Source organism: Corapipo altera, unplaced genomic scaffold (assembly GCF_003945725.1).
Source record: "Corapipo altera isolate COAL_440 unplaced genomic scaffold, ASM394572v1 44, whole genome shotgun sequence".
Lineage (NCBI taxonomy): Eukaryota > Metazoa > Chordata > Aves > Passeriformes > Pipridae > Corapipo > Corapipo altera.
The window spans coordinates 15,497,859-15,513,175 of record NW_020884880.1 but is presented as its reverse complement, the minus strand read 5'-3'; the positions used below and the strand labels follow the sequence as shown (position 1 = coordinate 15,513,175).

The window sequence follows — 15,317 nt, the reverse complement described above, 5'->3', positions numbered from 1 at the left end:
TTAATGCCTCTTTCTTTGCAAGAGTGTAGTATTTAAATACGTAATATCACTGAACTTAAAGGTTTTCTTTTTTCCTTTAATTCCATGAATTCAACCAAGTACTTTATTTACTGATCTTTTGTCCTCCAGAATATTCAAGAAAAGTGATCACAATTTCAAAACCATTGATCTTTGCACAAATAATTAAAAAAAAAGATTTGCACAGAAGTTGATGGTAAAGTACAACTTGCTCACTTAAGTGAAAATAAAAATATGTGTACCTGAATAATTGCTATCTTGTAATGAAAGAAGTCTTTTGATAATGAAGACTTCTTTTGTTAATAGATTTATCTACAATACAGACCTAGACAAGTCACCTATAAAAAAAGTTTTGTGGTCAGTGTGACTTGTCCTGAGTTAAAACAGTGGGAGGAAATAGATTTTAAAAAAAAAGTTTTAAGAGCTAAGACATCTATAAGTTCAAAACCCTATGAAGTCTGTATATATGTTTCATGTGGGCATTAAAACACCCAGAAAGTATCTCCGATTACCTCTCAAAGAATGAGATTTTCAGACTATGAAGGTGCCTTGTCATAAAGTAAAACCGCTTACAACCTTAATTATACAACTTAGGATGGAGTCTTGGCAGCTTTAAAACTATCTTTTCTACAGCTACGCAAAACTCACTTGTAATAGGTCTTATTTGTTGCTTTTTACAGAACCTCAGAATTGCTCTGAGGAACTACAGCAGGAACTACATGCACTATAACTGCAATTACAGTTAAATTCTGCAAATGGTCCAAGTCCTCCTATTTGTGTTTCTGAACACTAAGTGTACAAGCAATATGCATTCTAGTCCTCATGGTCTCTTAATAAAATGTAAAATACTAGACTGAGTCTAGGCTAATGAAAGTCTTTAAAGACATTTCACCCTTTTCAGATTTTTTCCATAGAAATAAGGTTGTAAATTAATATAGAAAGGTTGTAAACCTTCTACCTCCTTAAAAAGTCACCTAGCACACACACCCAACTCTGAAGAGCTTTTCTAATTGGCAACACATGTACTAAACACATTCCCTGTTTCTTCTGTGCGTTCTTGTTGTCAGTCTTACATGGTTGAGCTTTCAAACTCTAAAAGGAATGTCTGAAGATAGTTTCCACCATTCTGACAGCAAAATGAAAAACAAAACAAAAGAGAGGTGGTTCCATGTTTATCTAGGAACTGGTGAGTCAATGAACTATTCACTGGTTAAAGCATATATTCTCCCAGCCTTCCAGGATAACCCAGAATATGGTCATCTTCTCTGCATTTGCTCAAAAATCAGACTTTGTTTTTCTTTTTCTCATTTTCATTCCACATGTACCACAAAGGACACTTTTCCCTCACCTCCAGAACATGTCCTGCACCCCTCTGAGAATTGCTGGAATGGAACTGCCACTTGCATTTAATATCTGGTGAAAAGCTAAAGCAAGAGCTACAAAGATTGATAAGTCTCTAGAGAGTCAAGGCTCAAATACAATTTATTTGATTGCATAAGAAGGTGAAAAGGGAAGAGAGAGAGCATCCATGTGCTCACAAATACCAGAAGGAACAAGGAGAGAAAGGCAGCTCTATTTTTGTTCCTATAGTGTTTAAACTATTGTGCACCAATCAGGAGGAAAGGAGTTTCTCTTTACTGATGGCAGAAGAGTTGCAGACCCTTCTTACTTTGATGATGAGTCAGGAACAAAGTCATCCTAGAGGAGAGGTCATTGTAAAAAAAAGGCTTCCACAATATGTTCTTCCTTTGGACAGTGGGAATGTTGGGATAAAACTGTGCTTCTATCCTGCCTCCTCCACCAACAGAACTGCATGATGCCCCGGGCATCCTGAAACAATTTTATCTCCTTTGATTATTGTACATCTAGGTGACTGTATTCCCCATCTCAATATCCTGCCTCCTGACGGGTGTAAGAAGCTTTAAAATGAAAAGTTGTCTCCTGAATATTCACTGCTGTAGCTTGAGCAATCATGAAATAGCTGAGACAGTAATTAAACAGAATAAATCAAAGTGTACATTGCAGAATTTCCTAGAAGAGATCATTCCTGCTCCAAGCAGACATTTTTAACATAAAAAATCTGGAATGCAAAATGTTTGGCACATGGTATTTCACTTCAGCACACTGAAAAGAACAACTCCTCTCTCCAACAAATGATGCATAATCAAAATAAATCTGTTTCCTTAGAAATTTATATAGACCTAAGGATTACTAAGAAGCCAGAAAAAGCAAGCCAGTTAAACTATACCACCCAGTTTAATCTGGGGTGGGAAAGGCTGTAGTCCAACTTTTAATTCACGTTATTTTGAGGGTGAAGGCATATTTGCCAACAGGCAGGCCAACCTGAAACACGAAATTCTATTTAAGAAAAAATGTTGTTTACTTTGTGAGCAGTCAAACACTGGACCAGGCTGCCCAGATAAGTCGTGGATTCTCCATTCTTCATGATATTCAGCACATATCCGTTCATGGTCCTGGGCAATCCATTCAATCTGATCCTGCTTTAGAAGGGGACACTGGACCAGACAATCTCCAAGATGCCTTCCCACCTCCACCATCACGTGATTCTGTGGTTACTATATATATATTGCACACATTTTTATAATAATGCTGGAATAAAGTTGAGAAAATCTGTCCCAAGATAATTATTTTAAAACAAAGAGTTCAAAATTTTCACGATGAAAAAAACAAAAAACAACAAATAGATTTACAATAAAGGTTAAAGGAAGCTTTTTGGAATGAGCCAAATTCAACAGGGAAATTTTAGCAGTGACTATAGTGGTAGAACTCTGCATCTACGTAACCGAAGTTATTACACATTAGCATACAGATTGGAGATCTAAAAGTAGTCACAGAACAATTTGATTTCTTATTTCCCTAACTAGAATCTTGTATTCCCACTAAATTCCAGCATATGGTCAAGTGTATTACAGAAAGTTCGTATGCAGAAATGAAAAAGAACTGATCCAGCCATAACCACACTGGAGTCCAGAACTGGAGTCTGGAATTTTCAGTTTGATCAGTTCAATCAGTCTCCTCCAAAAGGACAACGGAACTCTCAACTGGTTTACCAAAATGTAGCTCATTGTAAGTTAGGATACTAAAATAAAGCTCCTATAAAACTGCTTAAGAAACAGTTTCTTAAGGAATCACAGTGTTTATTAAAAAAAACAAAATAAACCTTTTCCTGTATATTGAAAAGACCACCAACATGATTAAAGAGCCAAATTTTAGGAAGAAAAGGTATTGAGTTGCTTTGCAGAACTGCAAATGATTATAGATATTAATAAACAGATAGAAAGCAGAGTGCATTTCTACAGTAAACTTACAGGTAGGGTAAATATGTATTGTTGAAAGCAAATTACCGATACTGAAGAGCTGAGGCTTTTAAGAATATGGCAATTAAAGGGGTATGGAGGCGGTGGGGGAGAAGAATGGCAATTTGACTTAAAAAACTCAACCCAACCCAACCAAATCAGAGCAGCCATGAAAGACACTGACAGTCACAGCACTTCTTAAAGACTGCCAAATTTCTCAGGCATATATTTTTGCATTTTTATTATATGAAAGTCTCAGGAAAAAGTCTACTCCTTCCATTGGTTGATAGGGCTGTTTTCACTGGAAACTTTCATACAGAAAAAAAGGAGAAAAAAAAAAATCTGTTAAATTTGTATTTAGAATGAGACATCCAAAAGAAAAGGTCACAGCCGACATCTGACATTTGGGCTGGGTAAAGGGAAATAAGGCAAAAAGGTAGACTTTTGCAAGGCACATTGGCACAAAGGAACAACTCAAGTTGCACGAACAGATGAGATAAAATAGATAAGAAAATGTCTGTAGAAAATCGAAGAGAGTATCAGCTCCTGGGATTTGGAAAAGTAAATACACAATGCACTAAAAGAAAGAGGCCATAAAATCAGGAGATAAAGCTCAGGAAGGTGTCATTGTAAAAGTACAAGGAGAACAAGATCTTACGGAAAAAACATGTGATATAAAAAGGAGGAGAGATGTGAGGGAGGAGTCTGGAGAAGACTTTTGGAAGCACAATCAGTGAGAGTGTATTACCATAGAGAGCTGGTGGAATGCCAAGGGGTACGGGGCAGACTTGGGAGGAAAGGAATATGAAATAATTTTGTTGGATAAGTTTTCTAAGGAGATTAGAAATTAAAGGGAGATGTAATATGACTATTAATGACCCATACAAATTATAAAAATCTGTTTGCGGTAGAAAACAGAAGAGAGAGACTGAAACAAAAACATTGATACGAAAACATTGCATGGGCAAAAAGAGTTTCACACTGAGAATGTTTGTATCTAAGTTCTCCTGCCATAAACAGAGATATGCTAAAAAGGCAATAGAAAACTGGTCATTGTGGCAGTTACCTTATAGCAACAGCTTGCATTCAACTCTTGAGTATGCAAAGTATTTGATTTTTAAAAGGAAAAATTCAGTAATCTTTGAAAAAATAAACCTATCTTTTTAGTAACATTACCTGTGAAAATAATATCCAGTAATGTGTATCTATAATTTTGCAATGGGTGTCAATCACTGAACATTAAAAAAGCTCTTTCATAAATCCAAACAAGACACTGTTAATATGAGGTGTCTCCTACATGCCTGATAGTTTTTGTGGTCTAAATAAAGAAGCACCAATTACTTTCATAAGTTAAACATTCTGAAATTTCAGATATTGAATCAATTGCATAGATTGTACTGGGAATTCTTTTCTGACAATTATGAGATTATGTTCACCAGTGGAGGATTGGTGAATCACTCTGCACAGAAGAATTTTAATCTAACTCAAAGAGCTAATGCACCACTAAATTTATTTTTATATATCCAAGTAGAGGTACATAAAATTAAAGTGTTGGAATTGTTTGTAAATATTCTGAATAAATAGTTAAATCCTGTTTGTTATCTCACTATATTACATAAAACAGTGTATTTGGCAAAGCCCCATACTAAGTGTTACTTTCTGCTTCCACGATGCTAATAATGTGATTTCTCACTGAATCCATCCTGAAAATTTGCACTGCTTGTAAGTAAGTCATCAGTCTTCAGAGAACAGATGTTCTGACAATATTTCTTCTACATGGTCCCATATATCATGTTTTAATAAATTACTTTCCTAAAACTTTCATAAGAGGCTTAAGGAGAAACTAGATAAAATATTTTTTCTATTCTAGTTTTGTTACCTATAACAATTTCTTGAAAGTGGATGTAAGGAAAAGCTGCAAAATGTACCTTCAAGGCCATTTTTCAGTCTTCCAGCTCAGAAATTTTCAAATATGTTTGGTGCAAAAAGTGAAGGATGCAAAACAAAAAAACAACTCTCCAATATTCAGGGCTTGAAAAGTAAGAAAAACTTGTAATTATTTGTCCAAAGGTACAGAAGACATGGACATTTTTAACATAAATGTTGATGCATGAATATTCATCAGCACAGGGTAGTATAATATTTTCCAGTTTAAAGTATTAAGATTTCATAAAAGAATGCTGAATTGCATATCTCTGTAACTGAAATATAACTTTTTTTTCTGTTGAAAAGCTAATATTTAAAATGTGAAAAAGTTGTAAATTAATTGTTCTCCTACTTTAGAAACCCATGAGGACAAAAGGAGTACTAGAGCCATACGTATGCTATTTTTGAGATATGCAGAGAGCAAATGGCTATCATAGGGTGAAAAATTTAAATAAATACCAGAGCAGTTCCACATTGGAAAAATTCAACAGTAATGACATTTTACAGAATTCGGAGAGTTACTCATGCTGTCTACATATATACTCTTTCTAAATAGTTTCTCTGAACGCTGAAAAATTGCAAAACAAGTGTTGGTTCACTATACCTTTACAAAATGTGAATCTGGAATAAGTTCACTGCCTTTGATATACAACATAGATCAATTCTCACTGCGTAGCCTTCATCCATCCATACTGATTTTGCTTTGTGTTAGTAAAATTTAGCAAACCTTTATTACATTATACAGTCAAAATTATTTTATGGCAGTTGTGAATCGTTACCATAATACAATCTTTTTCCAAATTCAAGAGACAATCCTTGTAGTGTTTCCTTTCAGAAGCAAATAAAAGTGAGAATGTATTTCTTATACTATTGGACAATCCCGATGACATAATAAATCTTATAATTTAATGTAATGAAAACTAGATGACACAAGAGTATATATGCTTCTTAACAGGCAAAATGATTTCTAAAGCTGTTCTAAATTCTGCTTATGGAAAAACATGAAAAAATACATTCATTCATCTCTCAGCCATACTGAAATCAGATTCAGAGAAGGAATCTTTGAAAAGGTCTAGTTTTTCCAAAATGTACCTCCAGAAAGTAAATAAATTAAGTCATGGCACATAAAAGCAAATTTAATTTTGAGGACAAAGTGCTCTGTCTCCCAAATGTGGAGCAGTATGTCCATATAAAAAAATAAGTCAGATTATTTATCCCTCCATGACATATATTAATTTCTTCTTTGGAAAGCTAGGATGTCTCTCTATATTGAGAAGTGTACACAAGAGCAAAAGTTCATGTAGGCGTAATTCCCAAAAACATATAAATGTTGGTTCTTATCACTGTTTTTGTAATTTACACAAACCTTCCTTTTTGTCTTCTGCAGGAATCTTCACTTTTGTGTCTGTTATATCTTTGAAAGAGGCCAGAAAGAGTACTACATCTCCTTTTTCATTCTTTATAGGAACAATATCCAGTAAGCACCAGAATGAAGACCCTGCAAGGATAAAGAATGAATTTAATTCAAACAGCTGTCTTTTAGTAGAGAAAGGAGGGAAAAAAGTGAACTACTAAATCTAAAACTATGTAATTCTAAAAAAAAATAAATCTTATTTAGGAGGTCAGTAGTCAGGGAATCACAGATGTTCAGCTCATGTAAATCTCTTTGCATCATTGGTTGAAGCTCAGTAATACTGTTTCTCCAGAAGGAAGACATTAATTTAAATGCAAAATTTATCTACAGGGATCATTAATAGAGTTTAATGTAGCTGCTTAGTCCTCTGAAACCATGAACTCTCAACTGATGTTGCTTATTTCCTGGAAAAGCTTTCGCTTTGTTAACTTGACATCTGAAGCGTTCATGTTTACTATAGAATCATTCTACCTTAATCATCTGACTTGATACTCATTAAAACCCCTTGACAGAAGACCTGATAGTCAGAGGATCATTCCACTAATTCAAAGATATTTAAACTAATCAGATATCAGGCCCAGAACAGAAATAGAATTAACTCATTGCAGCTTACAGATGGTGAGATATCTAATACCACACATCATCTGTAAAATTAATATCTGCTGTCTTCCCTACTGTCTGTAACATTCACCTTGCTAAGACTGAAGTTGTAAAACACTGAGTTTGGCAATATTCTTGTCAACCTTTCTCTGTCCACACCTGCTATATAATCATACGGCCTAAAATAAATTCTTACTGTTGTCACTGGTTGCGTACGTCCTGTTTGCAAGATATGTTATTCAATTCCAATGACATCATTCATAAGCTTCCTACTAACACTACTGGGAATAAGAAAATAATGAATGCCTGGATGCTGGTAGTGCATTACAAGCAAACATCCTAGATCCCAATCCCATCCATTCTTAAGTAATTCAGCCCAGTACCAAGCTTTTGTCTCTTTTAGGTTTTGGGTACCAATATCAACTACCTCCATCCACTGTCAGCCTCCTAATATTATTTATAAGATGTATAAGTAGCATTGGAGAGTTTAAAATTTATTTTTTGGACATGTCTTTACCCTTCTACAATCACACTGCTTCACAACATACTGTTTTTGGCATTCATTCACCAGCACAAGTCTACTCTAATGCATATAAGGAAACAGGACTATTTCCCTGAACCATTGCTAACACAACTGACTACTGCCACATGATCAGCTGAGCTCTGGAGGGGGCCTTAGGAAGAGCAAGTAGATTAGTCACTATGCTGTCTGCTGAAGTTTTCAGTTTGGAAAAAGAACTGGACAGAAGAAGATCACAGTTAAGTTTTATAATTTAGATTTTCAAGTAGAAGTTCCCTGACTGCCTGTTGAACACTATAGACAAGTATGGGAGGTGAAACAGCAGCTTCCCTTTTGAAGGATCATTACAGTTAAAAGTACAAAAATATGCTTCAAAGGAAATTCATCTTGTTGTCTCTGTCCAGATCAAACTTTCCAAGAGTCAGGCAGCTTTCAGAGTAACATTACTAGTTCAGTAATCAGGAAACACTGCCACTTAAGGTTTTTAAAGAAGGGACAGGGAGAATCTGGAACAGGAGGAAAGAAACTGGAGGAGAGAAAAATCATGGAAAGAAGCAGACTGGATTTATATTGGGTTTAAATATCCACATTTTTAGGTTGAAGACAAAGTAAGTAAGGAAGCCCTCCTAAAAAAAAAGGCAGAAATTATGTCAGAAGCAAGATATTTCTACTGTTCCTTCTTCCATTTGAATTTTCCTTTCTTGAATTTTTTTTTCAGTTTTGACTTTTTTACCAAAAATTCTGGGAAAAACTGCTCAGTAGTAGTACTGTCAGAACAGTTATAGAGACTCATCATCCTATCTATCTGAAGTGCTGCATTCAAAGAGAAGAAGTATTAAGAAATTTTACTTTACTGCTTGCAAATAGAATCACAGGTCTCTACAAAATGCCATTATAACTTTTAAACTGGCCAAATTCTTACTGGTAAAATTACTTTCTACCTGGCTGCATTCTAGCAGTAGTCTCAGTAGATAAGAAGTCATTCTCAAATCTTTCTTCTAAATATCACCAACAGTGGCAATGGTCTTTTAAACACCTGTTTCAATCTCGAAAAGTGGAAGCATATCTTACTCTTTTTAATCGCTTCATGTCTTTTCCACACACACACATGTAAAATTAGCCATTAAGGCTGCTCCTCGAAGAAAGTTGTAGATATCAGCCATGTTCAAACAAACCTAACTCAATTATGGTAATAGTGTCTGAAATGATAGATTTGTAGGTTTAAGGGAGTTATTGTAACATGGTTCATCATTAGAGATAGATACATTTCATGGTTTAATTTAACATTTAATGGTTTAATGCATTTGCTCTTTTGTATAATCAAAGTGCATTTGAATTCTCTGCACATGAACATTGGTCACTGAAATTGTTCCACATCCTGTCACCATTAATGTTACTCACTGTTTCTCTCTATCATATTTTCTTTCATTATCTTTTCTCATTCTCCTTTTCTGTAAATATTTTGACTAAGCAAAGCAAACATACATAAAACGTGGTGTGCCAGCACTGCCACACATGCAGGGGAGACACCCCCCCTCCCCACACCCTTCTGGGATGCAGCCCCCCCTCCGCACCGCCAGAGCCACCCCACACCCCTGCACCATCCCGTTCCCATGCACCTCCGGGGCCACCTGGCTCCAAATGACCCAGCTCATGCCGAGTGTGGCCCCATCCCAGCCCACCGGGAGACAGCAGTTCCGCACTGGTTCCCAGTGGATTCTGGGACCTGCAGCCCCGCCGTGCCAGAGCCACGCGGCACGTGGAGCTGGCTATTCCCACCCCAGCCAATGCCATTCATCCTGACCCAGCTTGTTTGCTGGGCAGGAGACATGCATCGAATAAATGCACACGCTACTTTACTCCTGAGGAGTTCCCTGCATGGTGGAGTAGTCAGTCCTGGCTGTATTTATACACTCAATCTTTAGAAATCCTAAACTGAGCTCGTTGGCTTGGTTTCCTTTTTTTTTTTTTTTTTACCCTCTGCCTTCACTCTGAAAGGAGGAAATGAATATGAGGTGCTCTTCAGGACTAGAGATGATCTGTTTTAGGTCAGGACTAGGTCAATATAAGGTTGCATTCTGTAAGAAACAAAAGTGTGCTTTCATTATTGAGGAGCATTCTTGGAAAAATATACTGATCCAATGCGATCTATTACTTAGCTTTTACTGAAAGCCAGCATCATATAATTCTATAAGCCAAAAGCAGAACTTTCTCATCAAAAAAAGTAGTACCCTATTTTGTTACAGTTCTTTTGAATGCACTCATCTGTGAGACAGAAATTCCTTCTCTGCTTCAGATGGTGCATACAAAGGTTTTCTGTATTGTCAAGAGCCGTCTATCAAAGAAATTTCTCTTAGAGGTTTATTTATATACAGATTCTCTTTATTGCTTCAGGCCACCACTCTTGGAGAAAGAGTCTAATCTTTCTCTTGCATTATGAAGTGAAGGGTCAAAATATGTTTTAATAACCTCAAGGCTTATATAAGCACATCACGGGGAGTGAGAAAAGAGACCAAATGAAGCATAATCTTATCACAAGGCAATTTGGCTATAGTCCACCTTTTATATATACATAAAAACAGAGAATACTTTATGGTCACTCTCTCAACCAACCGTTCTACCTTTCCTCGCTTTGACAGCTAGAAGTCTGTCCTCAGACTGAAATCAAAACAAAGGTCAACAGACCAAGGAATTTAAAAGGGAGGTTTTATACAAAACCCTGCCATTAGAATGCCAATAGCCTTCAGAGCCAAGCATTCTGTTCACTAGAAAATACAGCCCACTTAAACCAAGGAACAGACTGAGACCATTAGCTCCGCTGATGAGATATGTGCACTCACCGTATGAAAATACTCGATCTTCAGCCATGCCCACCCCAGACAGAGCCCAGTGAAATACTCAGAATGGAAAAATCTTGGCAGATATTTGGGTACTGCAGAGAAATACTGCACAGGTATTGCAATATAGAAATGGAATGGGATTACGGACAGCAAGTTTGTATAATTCTTTAGCAAAATAATTAAATTCTGCACCCATCTGCACCATTGTAAAAATTTTGAGTAGTGAGTTCTTTCTTAGTCATACATATTCCTATAAATTACATGGAATGAGTGATATTCATGCAAAGCTATGGTCCCCTTTTGCTCTTGACAGTCCGTGAGTGGTTTTGTCCAGGAAAAAAAGCTTAAGCCATCCTTTTTGTTTTGACATGTGTTATATCCAATTGCAGACTGTCAATAACTCAGGACTTTTCTTGCCACACTACTCTCCAGACAGACACTGATCCAGCTTGTCCTGTCCCTTCCATCACTTAGGGGGTGATGCCCCTTCCATCATTCAGGGGCCGGAAATTACAAATGCACAAATTTCTGTGATTTATTTCCGCTTCTCTGTGGTGAAAGAAAGAGGGATTAAATTGCAGAGCTCTTTGGTGAAGCTCTACATCTGCATATAACGTGCCAGACTAGCTCAGTTAAATGTTTCCTAGACTGTGAACCCGAGTATCTGAAGACAGAAAGTTTAAATATTTTGCGTATTAGATATACAAGTCATGTGGCAGAAAACAATAGCTCTTCAAGGAATAGTTATCATCAGATATATATGCATAGGAGTGCAGAATTAGGCTGCACAAGACATCATAAATCTGGAACCTACCTTTATGTTTAAGCAGGAGACTTAGTAAACTAAATGTTCTTTTAAGGAGATGCAAATCAAGCCTTAAAGGAAACTATTAAAACACACCACCCAATTTGTTATGTAGAAGATAAAAATATTTTTGTGTAGATAGCTGTAATAACTTGTCAACAGTGTTAATGCTAAATCTGCACCATTGCAACACTGTCTCATTGGCAGAGTTATGAATTGTTAGCGAAGTAAACCTGCTGCTGGATACATCATAATGCCAGAGAAGTTTTAGCCTGATCATCTCCTCTTTTCCATCGCAGAAAGTGTGCACTTCAAGACTGACAGACCAGGATGCCAAAGATTTTGCCTGAGGAAACCAAACTCTCTCTTTCATTAGCTTAGCCAAAGATTCCCAGTGTCACTGGTAACATTTCATTTTGAAAGTTATGTAGTTTTCACAAGATGTCAACATTTTGTTGAGGAGAGAAAAGTGCAAAGAAGAAAACAATCCTTACAAAAATTGCAACTGAACTAAACAGAAAGGGAAAGAAGCTGAAAGAAAAAGTATAGCTATAATAAAGTACTTTCTCATAAATATCGCAACTTTGACAATGATCAATTAACGCAGCTAATGCAAGGTTCTGCTCCTTTAAGCAAATTAGCACCTCGTTCTTCTCCATCATCTCTGCAGAAATCAAATGTATGTGTTAACAAAACCCATAATTTTTTTTCCTTGAATTCTGCTATTGCAGGTGCCAACCTGTGTGCTATACCTTGGTGACATTCTTTGATCTGAAATTATTGCAAAACTAAGAACACATGTGGGCTAGCATGCAACTAACTTCTATGGTAACAGATGGTTGTGCTAACATTTTCACAGGAGTAGTAAAGAAGGTTCAAGATCTTGTTTCCCCAAATTCTGTGTGGCCAGCAGATCATGCTAATATCCTGGAAGTAAGTCTCCCTACAAGTTTTAACAGTCAATGTAAATCCATTCCAAAATGGATTTATAATCTATTAATGAATCCAAAATGGATTAATTAAAAATGTATTTACATCTTAAACCAGAATATAGTTGTATCTCAATAATTTGGTAGATGAAAGGAGATAATAAAATGCTTTAATAATAAAGTAAAAATTTTATTTCAGTATGAATAAGAAGGAAAGTATTAATCTTGTTGAGTTGATTTAAAACTTGTTACAAATAGCTTTGCAACCCTCAATATAGCCTATGGAACGCCATGTACAATTATTAAAATCTGTTAGAGATGTGCAAATCCCCTCCTCCATGTCTTCCCAGCCTTCTTTTCTGTACCCAACTTCAACCTATGCTCTATTTCTTCTACTGCCAGGTAACTCAGTGCCTCATATGTCATACGCCTCTTATTGCTTAGCATGTCCAACTTTTTGGACATGGTCATCATGTCATCACTGCCATGATGGAGAGAGGAAGAGAGGGAAATAATGTTTCAAGAGGAGATGCTTTTCAGCACAGCAATCTCCTATCCTTGCCTCTCCTGCAAACTGCCAGTGTTAAGCAGAGAGGGGCTTAATTCACCACCTCAAAGTTTCCATTTGTCACTACGTGAACACAGACTAGCTGTGTTATGGCAGGTTCTAGTTTGAGTGCATGCCTTTTCCAGCCTTAGTGTTCTTTATATTTTTTGTATGTCACAGCTGCAGTTTGTAGTACATGTTTTATGCAAGCTAATTTATAAGCTCTAGTAAATCTACATTTCAGTTTTGTTTACTCTGTTTTCTTGTCTCTCCTTGTCTAGCTTCACTATCTTTCCTACTTAATGAGACCATTTCAAAATCCTCTAGTTACACTGAGTTTTCATTGAATAAAAGCAGAGAACTAAGGAATGCCTGTTAATGCCATATTGCATACATTAACCTTATGTGTGCTACTTTTTTTTGTCTGCTCTAATTTCCTTTTCCTATCTCCATCCAGATTAGAAAAGAAAACTGCATTTAAGGAGATAAATACTTCCCTGATGTAGTATATTTACCAGGTTGCAGTTTTAACAATTAGTAAAATACACAGGATTATCTAAAAGTTCTGTTAAGTCAGTGAAATACATTCTGTTTGAATGCAAAAAGCTTCAGGGCAGACTCATAAATATTACAAATCTGCAGCTTACTTTCCCTCCACCTCCAATGATCATTACTTTGTCACACTTATAGTAGTACAAGGCAGTCAGCATTTGTCAGCTAACTCCTGGGAAAACACTAATTGAGACAGGCTATTTATATAAAAAAATATAGTTTGTATATTTTGTCTACAGTATCTGTAGACAAAATTAAGAATAACCCAACAAAACCAAACAAAAGCAAACAAAACAAACCAAAATACAGTTTCTTCAATATCTTTATATGGACTATTCCAGAAGTAGTCAGGTTCAGTCCTTCCTGAGCAGTCTAGTCTTCACTTCATTGCTTTCAGTTAAGCAATCCCCAAATAAGCCAAATTTGCTTTCCCTTGATATTGTATTATTGAAATCTATTGTTAAAACTGTGTTTATAACCTATGGTCGTTATTGCTATTGGACTTCCAGAGCCAACATGTAGATGTAATCACAGCAGCAAATATGATTTCTCAGTCTACTGAGGGATGTACTTTTGAAAACAAAGCAAGAAATTTTCTCAAAGCACAATGATCTCTCATAGACATGTATATATGTGTGTATATATATTTACATATCTATTCATATATATATATGAAAAAACATGTACTTATTATGTTGAAATTGTGTCTGATATTTTGACATCAGGAGGAGTTGTAGCACACATTCATCTAAACACAGCCATGTTTTCAAATGACATTATTTTGCTTTTAACCTCATTGTTTTATTATCTTAAAAAAGAAACTTTCTAGATGTCATGAAATTTCCTGTAAGGAAAAACACAGCAATACCAAAAACAGACCACTACACTTATAAAGAAAAATTTCAGGTTTTCAGTTTAAAACACAAGTGATACAAATATAAACAAAAATATAGTCCCTGTGTATTATTTCAGTTTTATCTGCTATTATTAATCAGCAGTTTTCAGCATGTTTGAGGATTTTCTGTTGAGGTCATCATTCAAGAACTTTAATCTGTACTTGACATGCTGTCCGCTGGCACCTTTCTGAAATGAAGGGGCTAGAGTTGAAACTTGAGAAGGAGTCAAGTCATGGATCTGGATTGATAATTCCATCCTTCGGGTTCATGTTTTTTGTACAGAAGGGTTTTGAAACACAATTATATAACTTTGTAGAGAGGATTAATCTTCCCAATTCCACTTGAATCCGTGTGAGCACATGCTGTAAGCAGACTTTGAGCCTGCCCAATGAAACAAATTATAGTAACCTCACCAGTTGGAAAGCAGTAGGTTTTAACCTTCTAGTTATTTAACTGCTCTGTAAAATCAAACTGCTTTTGCAATTCCCTAGCCAAATCAGTGAGAGACTTCAATAGACAGTGCTAACATGAGCCTCCTACCACTCTTCCAAAAAACTAATACAAGAACCCATTGCAAATGTCAGCACAGGAGGTGGTAAGTAGTCTGCATCATGATCCAGTACGTAGATTTGGGGATCACGGACAAAATAAGGAAACGTCAGCAGAAGGGAGGCAGGTAGTCATCAGGAAAAACAGTACTTTGAACTGTCTTTGTCCAAAGAATAGCCTAACTCATGGTAAAGCTAAAACTCAGCTTTTAGCTAAAGCTTGATTTAAAGCTTATAAAAATAAAAGGTAGCCTATCAGCAGATTTAGTGTGGCCATAAAATTGTGAGAAAATTTGAAGAGAATAGTGGCTGGTCTGATGTCGTACAAACATCTCACTGCAAAATAAATACTTACATTTCTTCCTAAAAAAAGATGTATAAAAAGTAGCATAATGAAATATCTCT

The 15,317-nt window shown here is 36.0% G+C and overlaps 1 protein-coding gene across 2 annotated transcripts in view; it reads right to left on the bottom strand.

The window, feature by feature from the left end:
• KCNH8 (potassium voltage-gated channel subfamily H member 8) overlaps nt 1-15,317 on the bottom strand; it is a 178,406-nt gene that overhangs the window by 99,217 nt on the left and 63,872 nt on the right. For both annotated transcript variants that reach the window (XM_027639453.1, XM_027639454.1), the window contains exon 3: nt 6,628-6,759. In XM_027639453.1, coding sequence (XP_027495254.1) covers nt 6,628-6,759 — 132 coding nt within the window. The remainder of the gene's footprint in view (nt 1-6,627; nt 6,760-15,317) is intronic.